Source organism: Mobula hypostoma, chromosome 10, assembly GCF_963921235.1.
Source record: "Mobula hypostoma chromosome 10, sMobHyp1.1, whole genome shotgun sequence".
NCBI classification, from domain to species: Eukaryota; Metazoa; Chordata; class Chondrichthyes; order Myliobatiformes; family Myliobatidae; genus Mobula; species Mobula hypostoma.
Genome location: NC_086106.1, coordinates 10,703,012 through 10,715,598, shown reverse-complemented (window position 1 = coordinate 10,715,598; position 12,587 = coordinate 10,703,012). Strand labels below are relative to the sequence as shown.

The window sequence follows — 12,587 nt, the reverse complement described above, 5'->3', positions numbered from 1 at the left end:
AGGGGTTTGAGGTGGACTAGATGGGCCAAAGGGCCTGGTTCTGTGCTGTACTTTTCTATGACTCCATATCTAACCAGTGCTGTATGAGAGTGTAGAGGGAGATTCACTCTGTATCTAACCCATGTTGTCCCTGTCCTGGGAGTGTGTGATGGGACGGTGTAGAGGGAGATTCACTCTGTATCTAACCCGTGCTGTCCCTGTCCTGGGAGTGTGTGATGGGACGGTGTAGAGGGAGACTCACTCTGTATCTAACCCGTGCTGTCCCTGTCCTGGGAGTGTGTGATGGGACGGTGTAGAGGGAGATTCACTCTGTATCTAACCCATGCTGTCCCTGTCCTGGGAGTGTGTGATGGGACAGTGTAGAGGGAGATTCACTCTGTATCCAACCTGTGCTGTCCCTGTCCTGGGAGTGTGTGATGGGACAGTGTAGAGGGAGCTTCACTCTGTATCTAACCCGTGCTGTCCCTGTCCTGGGAGAGTGTGATGGGACAGTGTAGAGGGAGCTTCACTCTGTATCTAACCCACACTGTCCCTGTCCTGGGAGTGTGTGATGGGACAGTGTAGAGGGAGCTTCACTCTGTATCTAACCCGTGCTGTCCCTGTCCTGGGAGTGTGTGATGGGACAGTGTAGAGGGAGCTTCACTCTGTATCTAACCCGTGCTGTCCCTGTCCTGGGAGTGTGTGATGGGACAGTGTAGAGGGAGATTCACTCTGTATCTAACCCACACTGTCCCTGTCCTGGGAGTGTGTGATGGGACGGTGTAGAGGGAGCTTCACTCTGTATCTAACCCGTGCTGTCCCTGATCTGGGAGTGTGTGATGGGACAGTGTAGAGGGAGCTTCACTCTGTAACTAACCCGTGCTGTCCCTGATCTGGGAGTGTGTGATGGGACAGTGTAGAGGGAGCTTCACTCTGTAACTAACCCGTGCTGTCCCTGTCCTGGGAGTGTGTGATGGGACAGTGTAGAGGGAGCTTCACTCTGTATCTAACCCGTGCTGTCCCTGTCCTGGGAGTGTGTGATGTTTTACTGCTGTCTATGTGCCGCCTGTGCCCGTAGTGCTGTGTATGATTGTTGTTACTGTGTTGTGAACTTTGACCTCAGAATAACACCATCTCGTTTGCCTGTATTCACGTCCAGTTGAATGATAATTAATCTCGAACCTGAGGCGACGGGATGGCTGATGTTTCAGTGAGTGACTGTGTGCTTTCTGTGCCGTTAACTGACAGTGGTTTCACTTCCCCTGCTGTGCACCCTTGGCCTTCCTGCAAGCTGCCACAGGAAGGTGGGGGGGGTGGGGGTCGTCAGTGACTCAGTGACAGCTTCGACGAGCAAGCACGTAGGTGTGAGAGGGAAGTTGCTGAGTTCTCACTTCTGGGACGGGGACGAAGGAAGCTCCGTTCAGTTCGGTTCCCATCCCGTCAGAGAGGAAGCAAAGTGAACAAACGCCATTTTGCAGAGTCACTGCTGGGGATCTCTGGTTACAGGACAGGCCCAGCGTAGAACCGTGGGCCAGAACAATATTGAAAGGACAGTGTCAGGGGATTTTCTCGTGATTTTTATTGCATTAATATTTAGGGATACTGTTACACACACGAGGAAACGGTATCAGACCATAGCAGCCAAAATTAGGCCATTTGGCCCATCGAGTCTGCTCCATTTCATCAAAGCTGATGCATTTCCCCTCTCAGCCCCAGTCTGCTGCCTTCTCCTCGTGTCCCTTCATGCCCTGACCTCTTACCTGCCCTCCACAGATTCACTGCTCTCTGGCTGAAGAAATTCCTCCTTGTCTCCATTCCAACAGGACGTCCCTCTATTCTGAGGCTGTGTCCTCTGGTCTTAGACTCCCCCACCATAGGAAACATCCTCTCCACATCCACTTTATCTATTATCAGGGACCCCCCCACCCCAATCGGGACAAGCTCTCTTTTCACTGCTGCCATCAGGAAGAAGGTACAAGAGCCTCAGGACCTACATTACCACGTTCAGGAACAGTTACTACCCCTCCGCCATTAGGCACCTGAACCAGAGCGGATAACTTCACTCGCACCCCCGTCACCGAAATGCTCCCACAACGAATGGACTCACTTTAAAGGACTGTTCATCTCATGTTCTCGATACTACCTGTTCATTTGTGTGTCCTTGAGCAAGGCACTTAACCACACAGTGCTCTGCGACGACACCGGTGCCAAGCTGTATGGGTCCTAATGCCCTTCCCTTGGACAACATCGGTGGCGTGGAGAGGGAAGACTTGCAGCATGGGCAACTGCCGGTCTTCCATACAACCTTGTCCAGGTCTGCGCCCTGGAAACCTTCCAAGGCGCAAATCCATGGTCTCACGAGACTAAACAGATGCCTATTTATTTATTACTATTTCTCTTTGTATTTGCACAGCTTTCGAACACCGGTTATCCACCCTGTTGGTGTGGCCTTTCACTGACTCTATTTTGGTTATTTGGATTTATTGAGAATGCCCGCAGGAAAATGAATCTCGGGGTTGGTAACGGTGACGTGTGTGTGCAGTACTTGGATAATAAATTCGCGTTGAACTTTGAACTTTGATTATTTGTCTTCATAATGACAGTGGTTGCAATTGATTGTTCTGGAAAGAGGCCATCGGAATTAAAATATCTTCCTCTTGTTAGTTTTGGATACAGCTGTTTGTGAGTGAGTGATTGAGGCCCCCGTCGGTCAGGGTCGACCGTGGACATTGCGCCCTGGCTGTCTGGAAACGCCAGCCCGGGCAGTACGATATGGAGAGCGAGCTGTTGCCCAGGTAGCAGGTTCCTCCTCTCCACCCAAAGGAACGGCAGGGACCGATACAGTTTGGCACCAGGAGCGGCCAGTCAGCGTTGAACTCAACATAGGGCTGCCTCAGGGACTCCAGCTCCGGGTTTTTCCCTCAGGGTTTACTCCCGAAGCCTTCCCCGTGAGTGGGTACAGCCGCAAGGCAGTGGAGGTTTGAGATCAGAGTTTTCCTTCTCCTAGACGAGCTGCCAACCACGACTGGTTTTAAGGAGCCAGTAAGCCACCCTTGCCCCTCCTCCTGTCAGTAGACACCTCTGCCGGGCCACAGGTGAAGACTAGGAATTGGACTTGGTTGTCAGAGGCTAGTTGAGACACACGCCATTGGGAGCATTTAATCGGTGGTGGGAGCTCGTCCCCATTAGAGCCCCTGGCTATGAAAACCTTAAGGAATCTGCTGTTTGTACCTCTGGGGAAAATGTTGAGCCTGTCTTCGGAGTGTCTGATGGGACAGTGTTGGGGAGCTACACTCTGTATCTAGCCCATGTCCTGACAGGGTGATCACAGACTCCAAGGGTTAGACACAGAGCAAGGGAGCTTCATTCTGTGTAGATGGGACAGTGTGAAGGTAGCTTCACTGAGTATCTGATCGCGGGAGTGTGTGTTGTGATGTGGAGGGAATTTCACTCAGTCTTGAGACTAGGGAGTGTGTGATAGGACAGTGTGGTGGGAGTTTCACTCTGTGTCTGACCCCGGGAGTGTGTGATAGGACAGTGTGGAGGGAGCTTCACTCTGTGTCTGACCCCGGGAGTGTGTGATAGGACAGTGTGGAGGGAGCTTCACTCTGTGTCTGACCCCGGGAGTGAGCGATGGGACAGTGCGGAGGGAGTTTCACTCTGTGTCTGACCCTGGGAGTGTGTGATGGGACGGTGCGGAGGGAGCTTCACTCTGTGTCTGACCCCGGGAGTGTGTGATGGGACAGTGCGGAGGGAGTTTCACTCTGTGTCTGACCCCGGGAGTGTGCGATGGGACGGTGCGGAGGGAATTTCACTCTGTGTCTGACCCCGGGAGTGTGCGATGGGACAGTGTGGTGGGAATTTCACTCTGTGTCTGACCCCGGGAGTGTGCGATGGGACAGTGCGGAGGGAGCTAACTCTGCGTTTAATCCCTGCTCTCTGCACGCTGAGGGTGTTTGTAGTGGGACTGTGTGGTGATGCACAAACAAGGACAATGAAGCTCCTTGTCTCTCAGTCAAGCTGTTGTAAACCGGTGGTAATGCCGTGTTCTGACCACCCGACTCTCTGCTTCCCTGTAGACGATTCCCCGTACAAAATCTACAAGTTCAACATCTCGCTGAACGTCACTGAGGATGCCATCCACCGAGCCGAGTTCCGACTCTTTCGGGTCGCTAGGTCTGGTGTGTCTATGACGGAGCAGCGGGTCGAACTCTATGAGGTAACCCTAACCCACGGTGGGAATTGCATCATCTCCAGCCACAACAGCCAGAACTCTGGATCTCTTCCAGAGGCAGGAGATTCTGCAGATGCTGGATGTCCTGAGTAACACACGCAATACACTGGAGGAATTCAGTGGGTCAGGCTGCGTCGATGGAGGGAAATAAACAGTCAATGTTTCGGTCCAGGGACTGAAATGGAAAGTTGCTCCAACTTCCAATAATTCTCCCCCTCCTCTCCTCACTCTTTCCATTCTCCGTTCTGGTTACCCTCTCTGCCCTTCTCCCCTCCTCCCTGACCATCATCTTCTTCATTTTTATTTCCATGATCCACTGTCCCATCAGATTCCTTCTTCTTCCACCCATCACCTCCCAGTTTCTCACTTCATCATCTATCCTCTCCCACGCACCCACGTTCTCCCCTCACCTGGCCTCACCTACCACCTGCCAGCTTCTCTCTCTCTCTCTTATTTTAGCTTCTGCCACCCCCCCCCAAAGAAGTATCTCAGCCCGAAATGTCCACTGTTTATCCCCCTCCATAGATGCCCGATTTGCTGAGTTTCGTCAGCATTTTGACAAGTGTTGCTTAGGATTTCCAACACAGGCAGAATCTTTAGCTCAGTGCTTTCTCCTGCGTTTGATTGGCTGAGAAGTCCTTTGGGACAAACTGAAGATGGGTAAAATGCCTGTGATTCTTTCTGCTGGAGCAAACCTGTCAATTCTCTCTGGTTACCTGGACAACTCTGCCTTGTTGTCCAGACCTTTTTCTATTGGATCACCTGAGGGTCCTGCGTTCTCCAGTAGAAAGTAGCCCAGCTCACTGCCCAGTGGGCTTGGAGGTCAAAGGACACCAAGATGACTGACATGTCAAGGGGGTGGGGGCGTGTTTATGTTCTTGATGCTATTCTGCATTTGGAATCAGAATCAAGTTAAATACAGACATCCCACCCTGCAAAAACTCATTTCAGGGAGGTGGCACCATCAATTTGCTGGAGACTCCCGGAACTTCTGGGAGAGGTGGGATGTCTGCAATAGAGTAGCTCCTGAGCAGCTAGTCAGCTAGTTTAAATAATGTTAACTACGCTAATGAATGAATGACACCCGTTAACCTCACCTCAACATGTCTTTTACAGTCTTGACCCACCATGGGCAATAGAAAAGTCACTGTTGCAAACAGTGCAGCGAGAAACACTGTCATTATTTTGACCCCTTTTAGGCAGGGGTACACTTTAGGGTAGTCTGGGGTGACGTACGTTTTATATTTTCTTTTTTTGGAACACTCTCCCATGGCATGCTCTCTCTCTCTCTCTCTCATAGTTGCTTTCAAAATAATTGATTTCCGGGACATTGTATATAATTTGCGGGCATCAGGGAGCCACTATCAATATGCAGGAGACTCCCGGAACTTCCGGGAGAGGTGGGATGTCTGTAAATATCACTGGCATATGTTGTGAAATTTGTTAACTTTATGGCAGCAGTACAATGTTGTACATAATAATAGAGGAAAAAAACTGAATTACAGTAAAATACATAAATATAAAATAGTTAAATCAGTTGTGCAAAGATTAAAAAAAGTAGTGAGGTAGTGTTCATGGGTTCAATGTCCATTCAGAAGTCGGAAGGCAGAGGGGAAAAGGCTGCTCCTCACTGCCTCCTGTACCTCCTTCCTGATGGTAGCAATGAGAAGAGGGCTTGTCTTGGGTGATGGGGGTCCTTTAAAATGGACGCTGCCTTTTTGGGGCATCGCTCCTTGAAGATGTCCTGGATACTACGGAGGCTGGTGCCCATGAGGGAGCTGCCTGGCTTTGCAACTCTCTGCAGCTTATTTTGACCCTGTGCGGTAGCTCCCTACCCCCCCCTCCCAACAGACAGTTAAAATGCTCTCCACAGTACACTTGTCGGAACTTGCGAATGTCTTTGGTGACCTGGTTCCCTCAAACTCCTCATGAAATAAAGCCGCTGTCGCACCATCGCAGCTGCATCGATACGCTGGGCCTCAGAGACGTTGACACCCAGGTACCTGAAGTGGCTCACCCTTTCCACTTCTGATCCCTCGGTGAGGATTGATGTGTGCTTCCCCGAAGTACCGACGCCCTGAGCAGCGGCCGGTCGGAGGGATCAGAAGCTCTGAGGGGATGCAATTCACTCAGGTTCGCTGGTCGAGCAGAAAAGGCAGTGACTCACGGCCGTTTTTGGATCTTTGAGCTGCGGCCAATTAGCCTTCGGGATTGATTAGCAAGAGGGGCCGACGTCACAGCGGCCTGGAGTGGCGGAGTTAGAGTGGAGATTTGAGGCTTTAGCTCTTCGAGATTTCGGTCAGCAAAGGCAAAAAAAAAGAAGCTGTAAGCAGAGTATTCCCCCCTCTTTATATTTGCTCAGTCAGAACAATAGAGATGCCAGGAAGGACAGTGGAAGGCTCCTCTTGCGGGATGTGGGAAGGCAGGGAGGCCTCCAGCGTCCCCGATGACCACAGCTGCGAGAAGCGCATCCAGCTGCAGCTTCTAACAAACCGCGTTCAGGGGTTGGAGCTGGAACTGGATGAACTCCAGATCATGCAGGGGGCTGAGGGGGTGAAAGAAAGGACACGTAGAGAGGTGCAGGACACAGGAAGCTGGGTGACAGTCGGGAAGGGGAAAGAAGTTAAGGAGCTCGTGCAGAGTACCCCTGTGGCCATCCCCCTCGACAACCGGTATACCACTTTGGATACTGTCGGGGGGGGGGGTGGGGAGATGACCTAACAAAGGATAGTCATAGTGAGTCTGTCTCTGTGACTTAGAAGGGAAGTGGGGAGAGGAGGCACACCGGTGATGGGGGATACAATAGGGGAACGGACAGGGGGCTCTGTGGGTGAGTTTGAGATTCCCGGATGGTATGTTGCCTCCTGGGTGTCAGGGTCCACGATATCTCGGATCGAGTCCTCAGCACTCTCAAGTGGGAGGGTGAACGGCCAGAGGTTGAGGTCCATGCAGGTACCGATGACATGGGTAGGACGAGTGACTAGGTTCTGCACGGTGAGTACAGGGAGCTGGGTGCTAAGTTAAAGGTCAGGACCTCCTGGACTGTGATCTCAGGACTGCCGCCCGTGCCACATGCTAGTGAGGCCAGAAGTGGGAAGGTCATACAGTTTAATACGTGGACTCAGGAGCTGGTGTAGAAGACAGGGCTTCAGATTTTTGAACCATTGGGCTCTCTTCCAGGGAAGGTGGGACCCGTATGGAAGGGACAGTTTGCCTCAACTGAAGGGGGGACTAATAATCCAGCAGGAAGGTTTGTTGATGCTGCACGGTGGGATTTAAACTGGAGTTGCAGGGGGATGGGAGCCAGAGTGCCAGACCGGCTAGTGGAGAAGCTGTGGAGGCAGATGTTGGTAAGACCCCAGACAACGTCAGGAATCAAAAGACTGAGCACAGCGCGACTAGTGTTATGAGCTGTGCATGTTTTAATGCAAGAAGTATCGTAGGAAAGGCGGATCACCTCAGAACGTGAATCAACACACAGAATTATGACATTGTAGCCATTAGTGATGCAGGAGGGGCCGGACGGGCAGCTCAATATTCCAGGGTTCTGTTGTATTAGACGCAACAACGTGGCAGGGATTAAAGAAAGAGGGGTGGTATTTCCAGTCAGGGAAAATGTCATAGCAGTGCTCAGTCAGGTCAGACTGGAGAACTCATCTGTTGAGGCTTTATGGCTGGAACTGAGAACTAAGAAATGTATGGCCACGTTAGTGGGGCTATTTTACAGGCCACCCTACAGTCCGAGGGATTTAGAGGAACAAGTTTGTTGCGAGATCACAGACTGTTGCAAGAAACCCAAGGTTGTTACAGTAGGTGATTTTCACTTTCCACACATTGACTGGGAATCCCAAACGGTAAAAGGGACTAGATGGGATAGTGTTCGTCAAACGTGTTCGGGAAAGTTTCCTTCACTGGTAGGTAGAAGCTCCAATAAGAGAGCGTGCAATGCTTGATCTGCTCTTTAGGAATGAGACGGGGCAAGTGACGGAAGTTTGCGTTGGGGATCACTTTGCATCCAGCAATCACAATGCCATTAGTTTCAAAGCAAATATGCAAACAGATAGGTCTGGTCCTCGGGTTGAGGTTCTAAATTGCAGAAGGGCCAACTTTCATGGTATCAAGAATTATCTGGCAAGTACAGCTTGCGACAGGCTGCTTTCCGGCAAGGGTGGCTTTGGTGAGTGGGAGGCCTTCAACCATGAAATTTTGAGAATACAAAGCCTGTACGTGCGTGCCAGAATAAAAGGTAAAGATAACAAGTGGTTCTCGAGATATTTTGAGGCCCTGGTTAAGAAAAAAAGGGGAGGGGCTTAACCGATAGAAGCAGGTAGGAACAACTGGGGTGCTTATGGAGTATAAGACGTGCAAGAGAACACTTAAAGGAATCGGGAGGGCTAAAAGAAAGCACGAGATTGCCCCAGCGGACAAGGTGAAGGAGAATCCTCAGGGTCCTACAGATATGATAAGAGCAAAAGGATTGCAAGGGACAAGATTGGGCCTCTGGCAGATCAGAATGGTAACCCGTTGTGAGCCTAAAGAGACGGATAGATCTTAAATATTTTTTTGTACCGGTATTTACTCAGAAGACGGACACAGACTGAATAAAAGCGAGGCAAAAGCAGCATCAATTTCATGGACCCGAGAGAGATTGCAGACCAGGAGGTATTTGCTGTCCCGGGGCAAATCAGGGAGGAGAAATCCCCAGGGTCTATGAGAGGCAAATGCAGAAATTGCCAGGGCCTTGCAGACATATTTTAATTCATGCTTAGCAGCAGAAGAGGTGTCAGAGGATTGGAGGAGAGCCAGTGTTGTTCCACTCTAATGCTCTAAACATAAACCAGGAAATTATAGGCCTGTGAGTCTGACCTCGGTAGTGGGAAAGTCATTGGAAGGTATTCTAAGGGCTGGATATATAGGTATTTAGATAGACATGGACTGATTAAGGATCGTCAACATGGCTTCATGTGTGGTAGGTCATGTCTAACTAATCTTACAGACCTTTTCAAGGAAGTTATCAGGAAAGTGGACGAAGACAAGGCAGTGGATGCTGTCGACATGGATACTTGACAAGGTCCCACATGGGAGGCTAGTCAAGAAGATTCAGTCACTCGGCATTCAAGATGGTATTGGGGTAGGGTACTGACATGGATAGAAAATTGGTTGGCAGACAAGAAGCAAAGAGTAGGGATTAATGGCTCCTTTTCAGAATGGCAGGCCGTGACTAGTGGGGTACCACAAGGCTCGGTGCTGGGACCGCAGCTATTTACAATATACATCAATGATTTAGATGAAGGGATTAAAAGTAACATTAGCAAATTTGCAGATGACACAAAGCTGGGTGGCAGTGTGAAATGTGAGGAGGATATTATAAGAGTGCAGGGTGACTTGGACAGATTGGGTGAGTGGGCAGATGCATGGCAGATGCAGTTTAATGTGGATAATTGTGACGTTATCCACTTTGGTGGCAAGAACAGGAAGGCAGAGTACTATCTGAATAGTGTCAAGTTAGGAAAAGGGGAAGTACAACGAGATCTAGGTGTCCTTGTTCATCAGTCACTGAAAGTAAGCATGCAGGTACAGCAGGTTGTACAGGGCCCTGGTGAGACCACACCTGGAGTATTGTGTACAGTTTTGGTCTCCAAATTTGAGGAAGGACATTCTAGCTATTGAGGGAGTGCAGCGTAGGTTCACGCGGTTAATTCCCGGGATGGCGGGAATGTCATATGTTGAAAGATTGGAGCGACTGGGCTTGTATACACTGGAATTTAGAAGGATGAGAGGGGATCTGACTGAAACATATAAGATCATTAAGGATTGGACATGCTGGAGGCAGGAAGCATGTTCCCGATGTTGGGGGAGCCCAGAACCAGAGGCCACAGTTTAAGAATAAGGGGTAGACAATTTAGAACGGAGTTGAGGAAAAACTTTTTCACACAGAGGGTTGTGGTTCTGTGGAATGCTCTGCCTCAGAAGGCAGTGGAGGCCAATTCTCTGGATGCTTTCAAGAAAGAATTAGATAGAGCTCTTAAAGATAGCGGAGTGAAGGGATATGGGGAGAAGGCAGGAACAGGATACTGATTGTGGATGATCAGCCATGATCACAGTGAATGGTGGTGCTGGCTCAAAGGGCTGAATGGCCTACTTGTACACCTATTGTCTATTGCGTATTGTCTAAGATGGGGTAGTAAATTGGATTAGGCATTGGCTTTGTGCGAGAAGCCAGAGAGTGGTAGTTGATGGTTGCCTCTCTGACTGGAGGCCTGTGACTAGTAGTGCGCCGCTGGGATCGGTGTGGGTACATGTTGTTTGTCACCTATATCAACGATCTGGTTTATAACGTGGTCAACTGGATCACCAAATTTGCAGGCGACACCAAGATTGGGGACGTAGCGGACGGCAAAGAAGACTGCCGCGACTTGCAGAGGGATCTGGGTCAGCTGGGAACATGAGCTGGAAAATGGCAGGTGGAATTTAATGCAGAGAGCTCTTGGCCCATTGGCCTTCATAAATCGTAGTACTGAGTACAGGAGAAGGGATGTTGAAGTTGTATGAGATGGTGGCGAAGCCTAATTTGGAGTATTGTATGCAGTTTTGCTTACCTACATACACGAAAGATGTAAATAAGTACGGAGAAAACTTACAAGGATGTTGCAGAGTCTGGAGGTCCTGAGATTGGATGGGTTAGGACTGTGTTCTCTAGTACATAGAAGATTGAGGGGAGATTTGAGAGAGGCATGCAAAATTATGAGGGGTATAGATAGGGTTAAGTGCAGGCAGGCTTTTTCCACTGAGGTTGGGTGGGACTACAACCAGAGGTCATGGGTTAAGGGTGAAAGGTGAGAAGTTTAAGGGAGACACGAGGGGAAACCTCTTCCCTCAGCGGGCCACGAGAGTGCGGAACGAGCCGCCAGCACAAGTGGTGCATGAGAGCCTAAATTCAATGTTTAGGCAAAGTTTGGATAAGTACGTGGATAGTGGGGGTATGCTCCTGGTCGGTGGGAGTAGGCGGTTTAAATGGTTTTAGCATGGACTAGATGGGCAGAAGGGCATGTTTCTGCACTGTGCTTCTCTATGACTCTGATGATGTGCTGAAATGACCTGCAGCGATGCAAAACAATCTTTCTCGCTGAACCTCGGTGCTTGTGGCAATAAAAAACCAATTAACTAACATAAAATGGGACCGAACTTGCCTCTCATTGTAAGAGTTAAAATCACAAGCGTCTGGGCGATCCTGACAGAGGGGTGTTGACGTATGTCAAATTGCCTCCGGGCTGGAATTAGTGCAACCTGCGTTAGTCAGATCGGAGTAGGTGTCGAGCCCTGTCGGTTATGCGGGTACTAGACTGTCCTCGGTGCTATCTGCGTTGACGAGGCTGGCACCGAGGGCAGGAGAAGCCCGGAGGCGGGGCTGCTTTCGGAGACCCTGGCAGCAGTTAGGAGGGTGGCACGTGGGCGCTGGGGGTGGGGGAAACGGGAAGGTGCTCGTCAACCGGCTGACAGTCAGGACTCAACCTGCCCCTGAGGAATTCTTTCTGTGAGGCTCCAACGCAAAGAGCAGCCGGGGTTTTTATCCCCAGGGTGGGGGGGGGGGGGGGGGTGGAAAAGATAAACAAAGTAAAGGGTGACTCAGCTGATGTTTGCCCAGTGCCGCGTTGCTGACTTTGTGAGTAACCTGGAGTCGGTGGAAACTTCGCTGACAGCCCTGGGCATGTTTGAGTTCGCTGCTGTGTTCTGAACAATTCACTCTTGTCTGCCACAGCACAGTAGTCTGTCTCGCTCTGTACAGTGTGCTGTGGGGAGAAGGGAGGATGACTCACTCTGGTGCTCTGAGTTACGTTCGTAAGAACCGGGAGGTGAAAGGGAGTGACCAGCACGAGAAGATCCGCATCTGAGAAAGCCAACACAACACACGCACAAAGTACTGGAGGAACTTCCAACATTTTGTGTGCCCTGTTCCCTGGCACTTCCAGCCCTGGGAAGAAGTTTCTGACTGTGTAACTGATCTAAGTCTCTCTCAGAAACTTCAATCAGGTCTCCCCTCAGCCTCTGACGCTCCAGCAGAAAAAATTCCACGTTTATCCCACATTTTCTGGTAGCTCCTGCCCTCTAATCCAGGCAGAATCCTGGGAAGCTTCCTCAGCAATCTTTCCAAAGCCTCCACGTCCTTCCTGTAATGGGGCAAGCAGAGTTTCACACAGTGAAGCAGAACAAAGGGATCTGGGAATACAGGTCCATAATTCATTGAAAGTGGCGTCACAGGTAGATAGGGTCATAAAGAAAGCTTTTGGCACGTAGGCCTTTATAAATCAAAGTACTGAGTACAGGAGTCGGGAAGTTGTAAGACTTTGTTGAGGCTTATGTTGAAGTTGTATAA

The 12,587-nt window shown here is 50.2% G+C and overlaps 1 protein-coding gene across 2 annotated transcripts in view; it reads left to right on the top strand.

The window, feature by feature from the left end:
• LOC134352649 (transforming growth factor beta-3 proprotein-like) overlaps positions 1-12,587 on the top strand; it is a 90,629-nt gene that overhangs the window by 35,941 nt on the left and 42,101 nt on the right. For both annotated transcript variants that reach the window (XM_063059984.1, XM_063059983.1), the window contains one exon: positions 4,059-4,198. In XM_063059984.1, the coding sequence (XP_062916054.1) occupies positions 4,059-4,198 (140 nt within the window). The remainder of the gene's footprint in view (positions 1-4,058; positions 4,199-12,587) is intronic.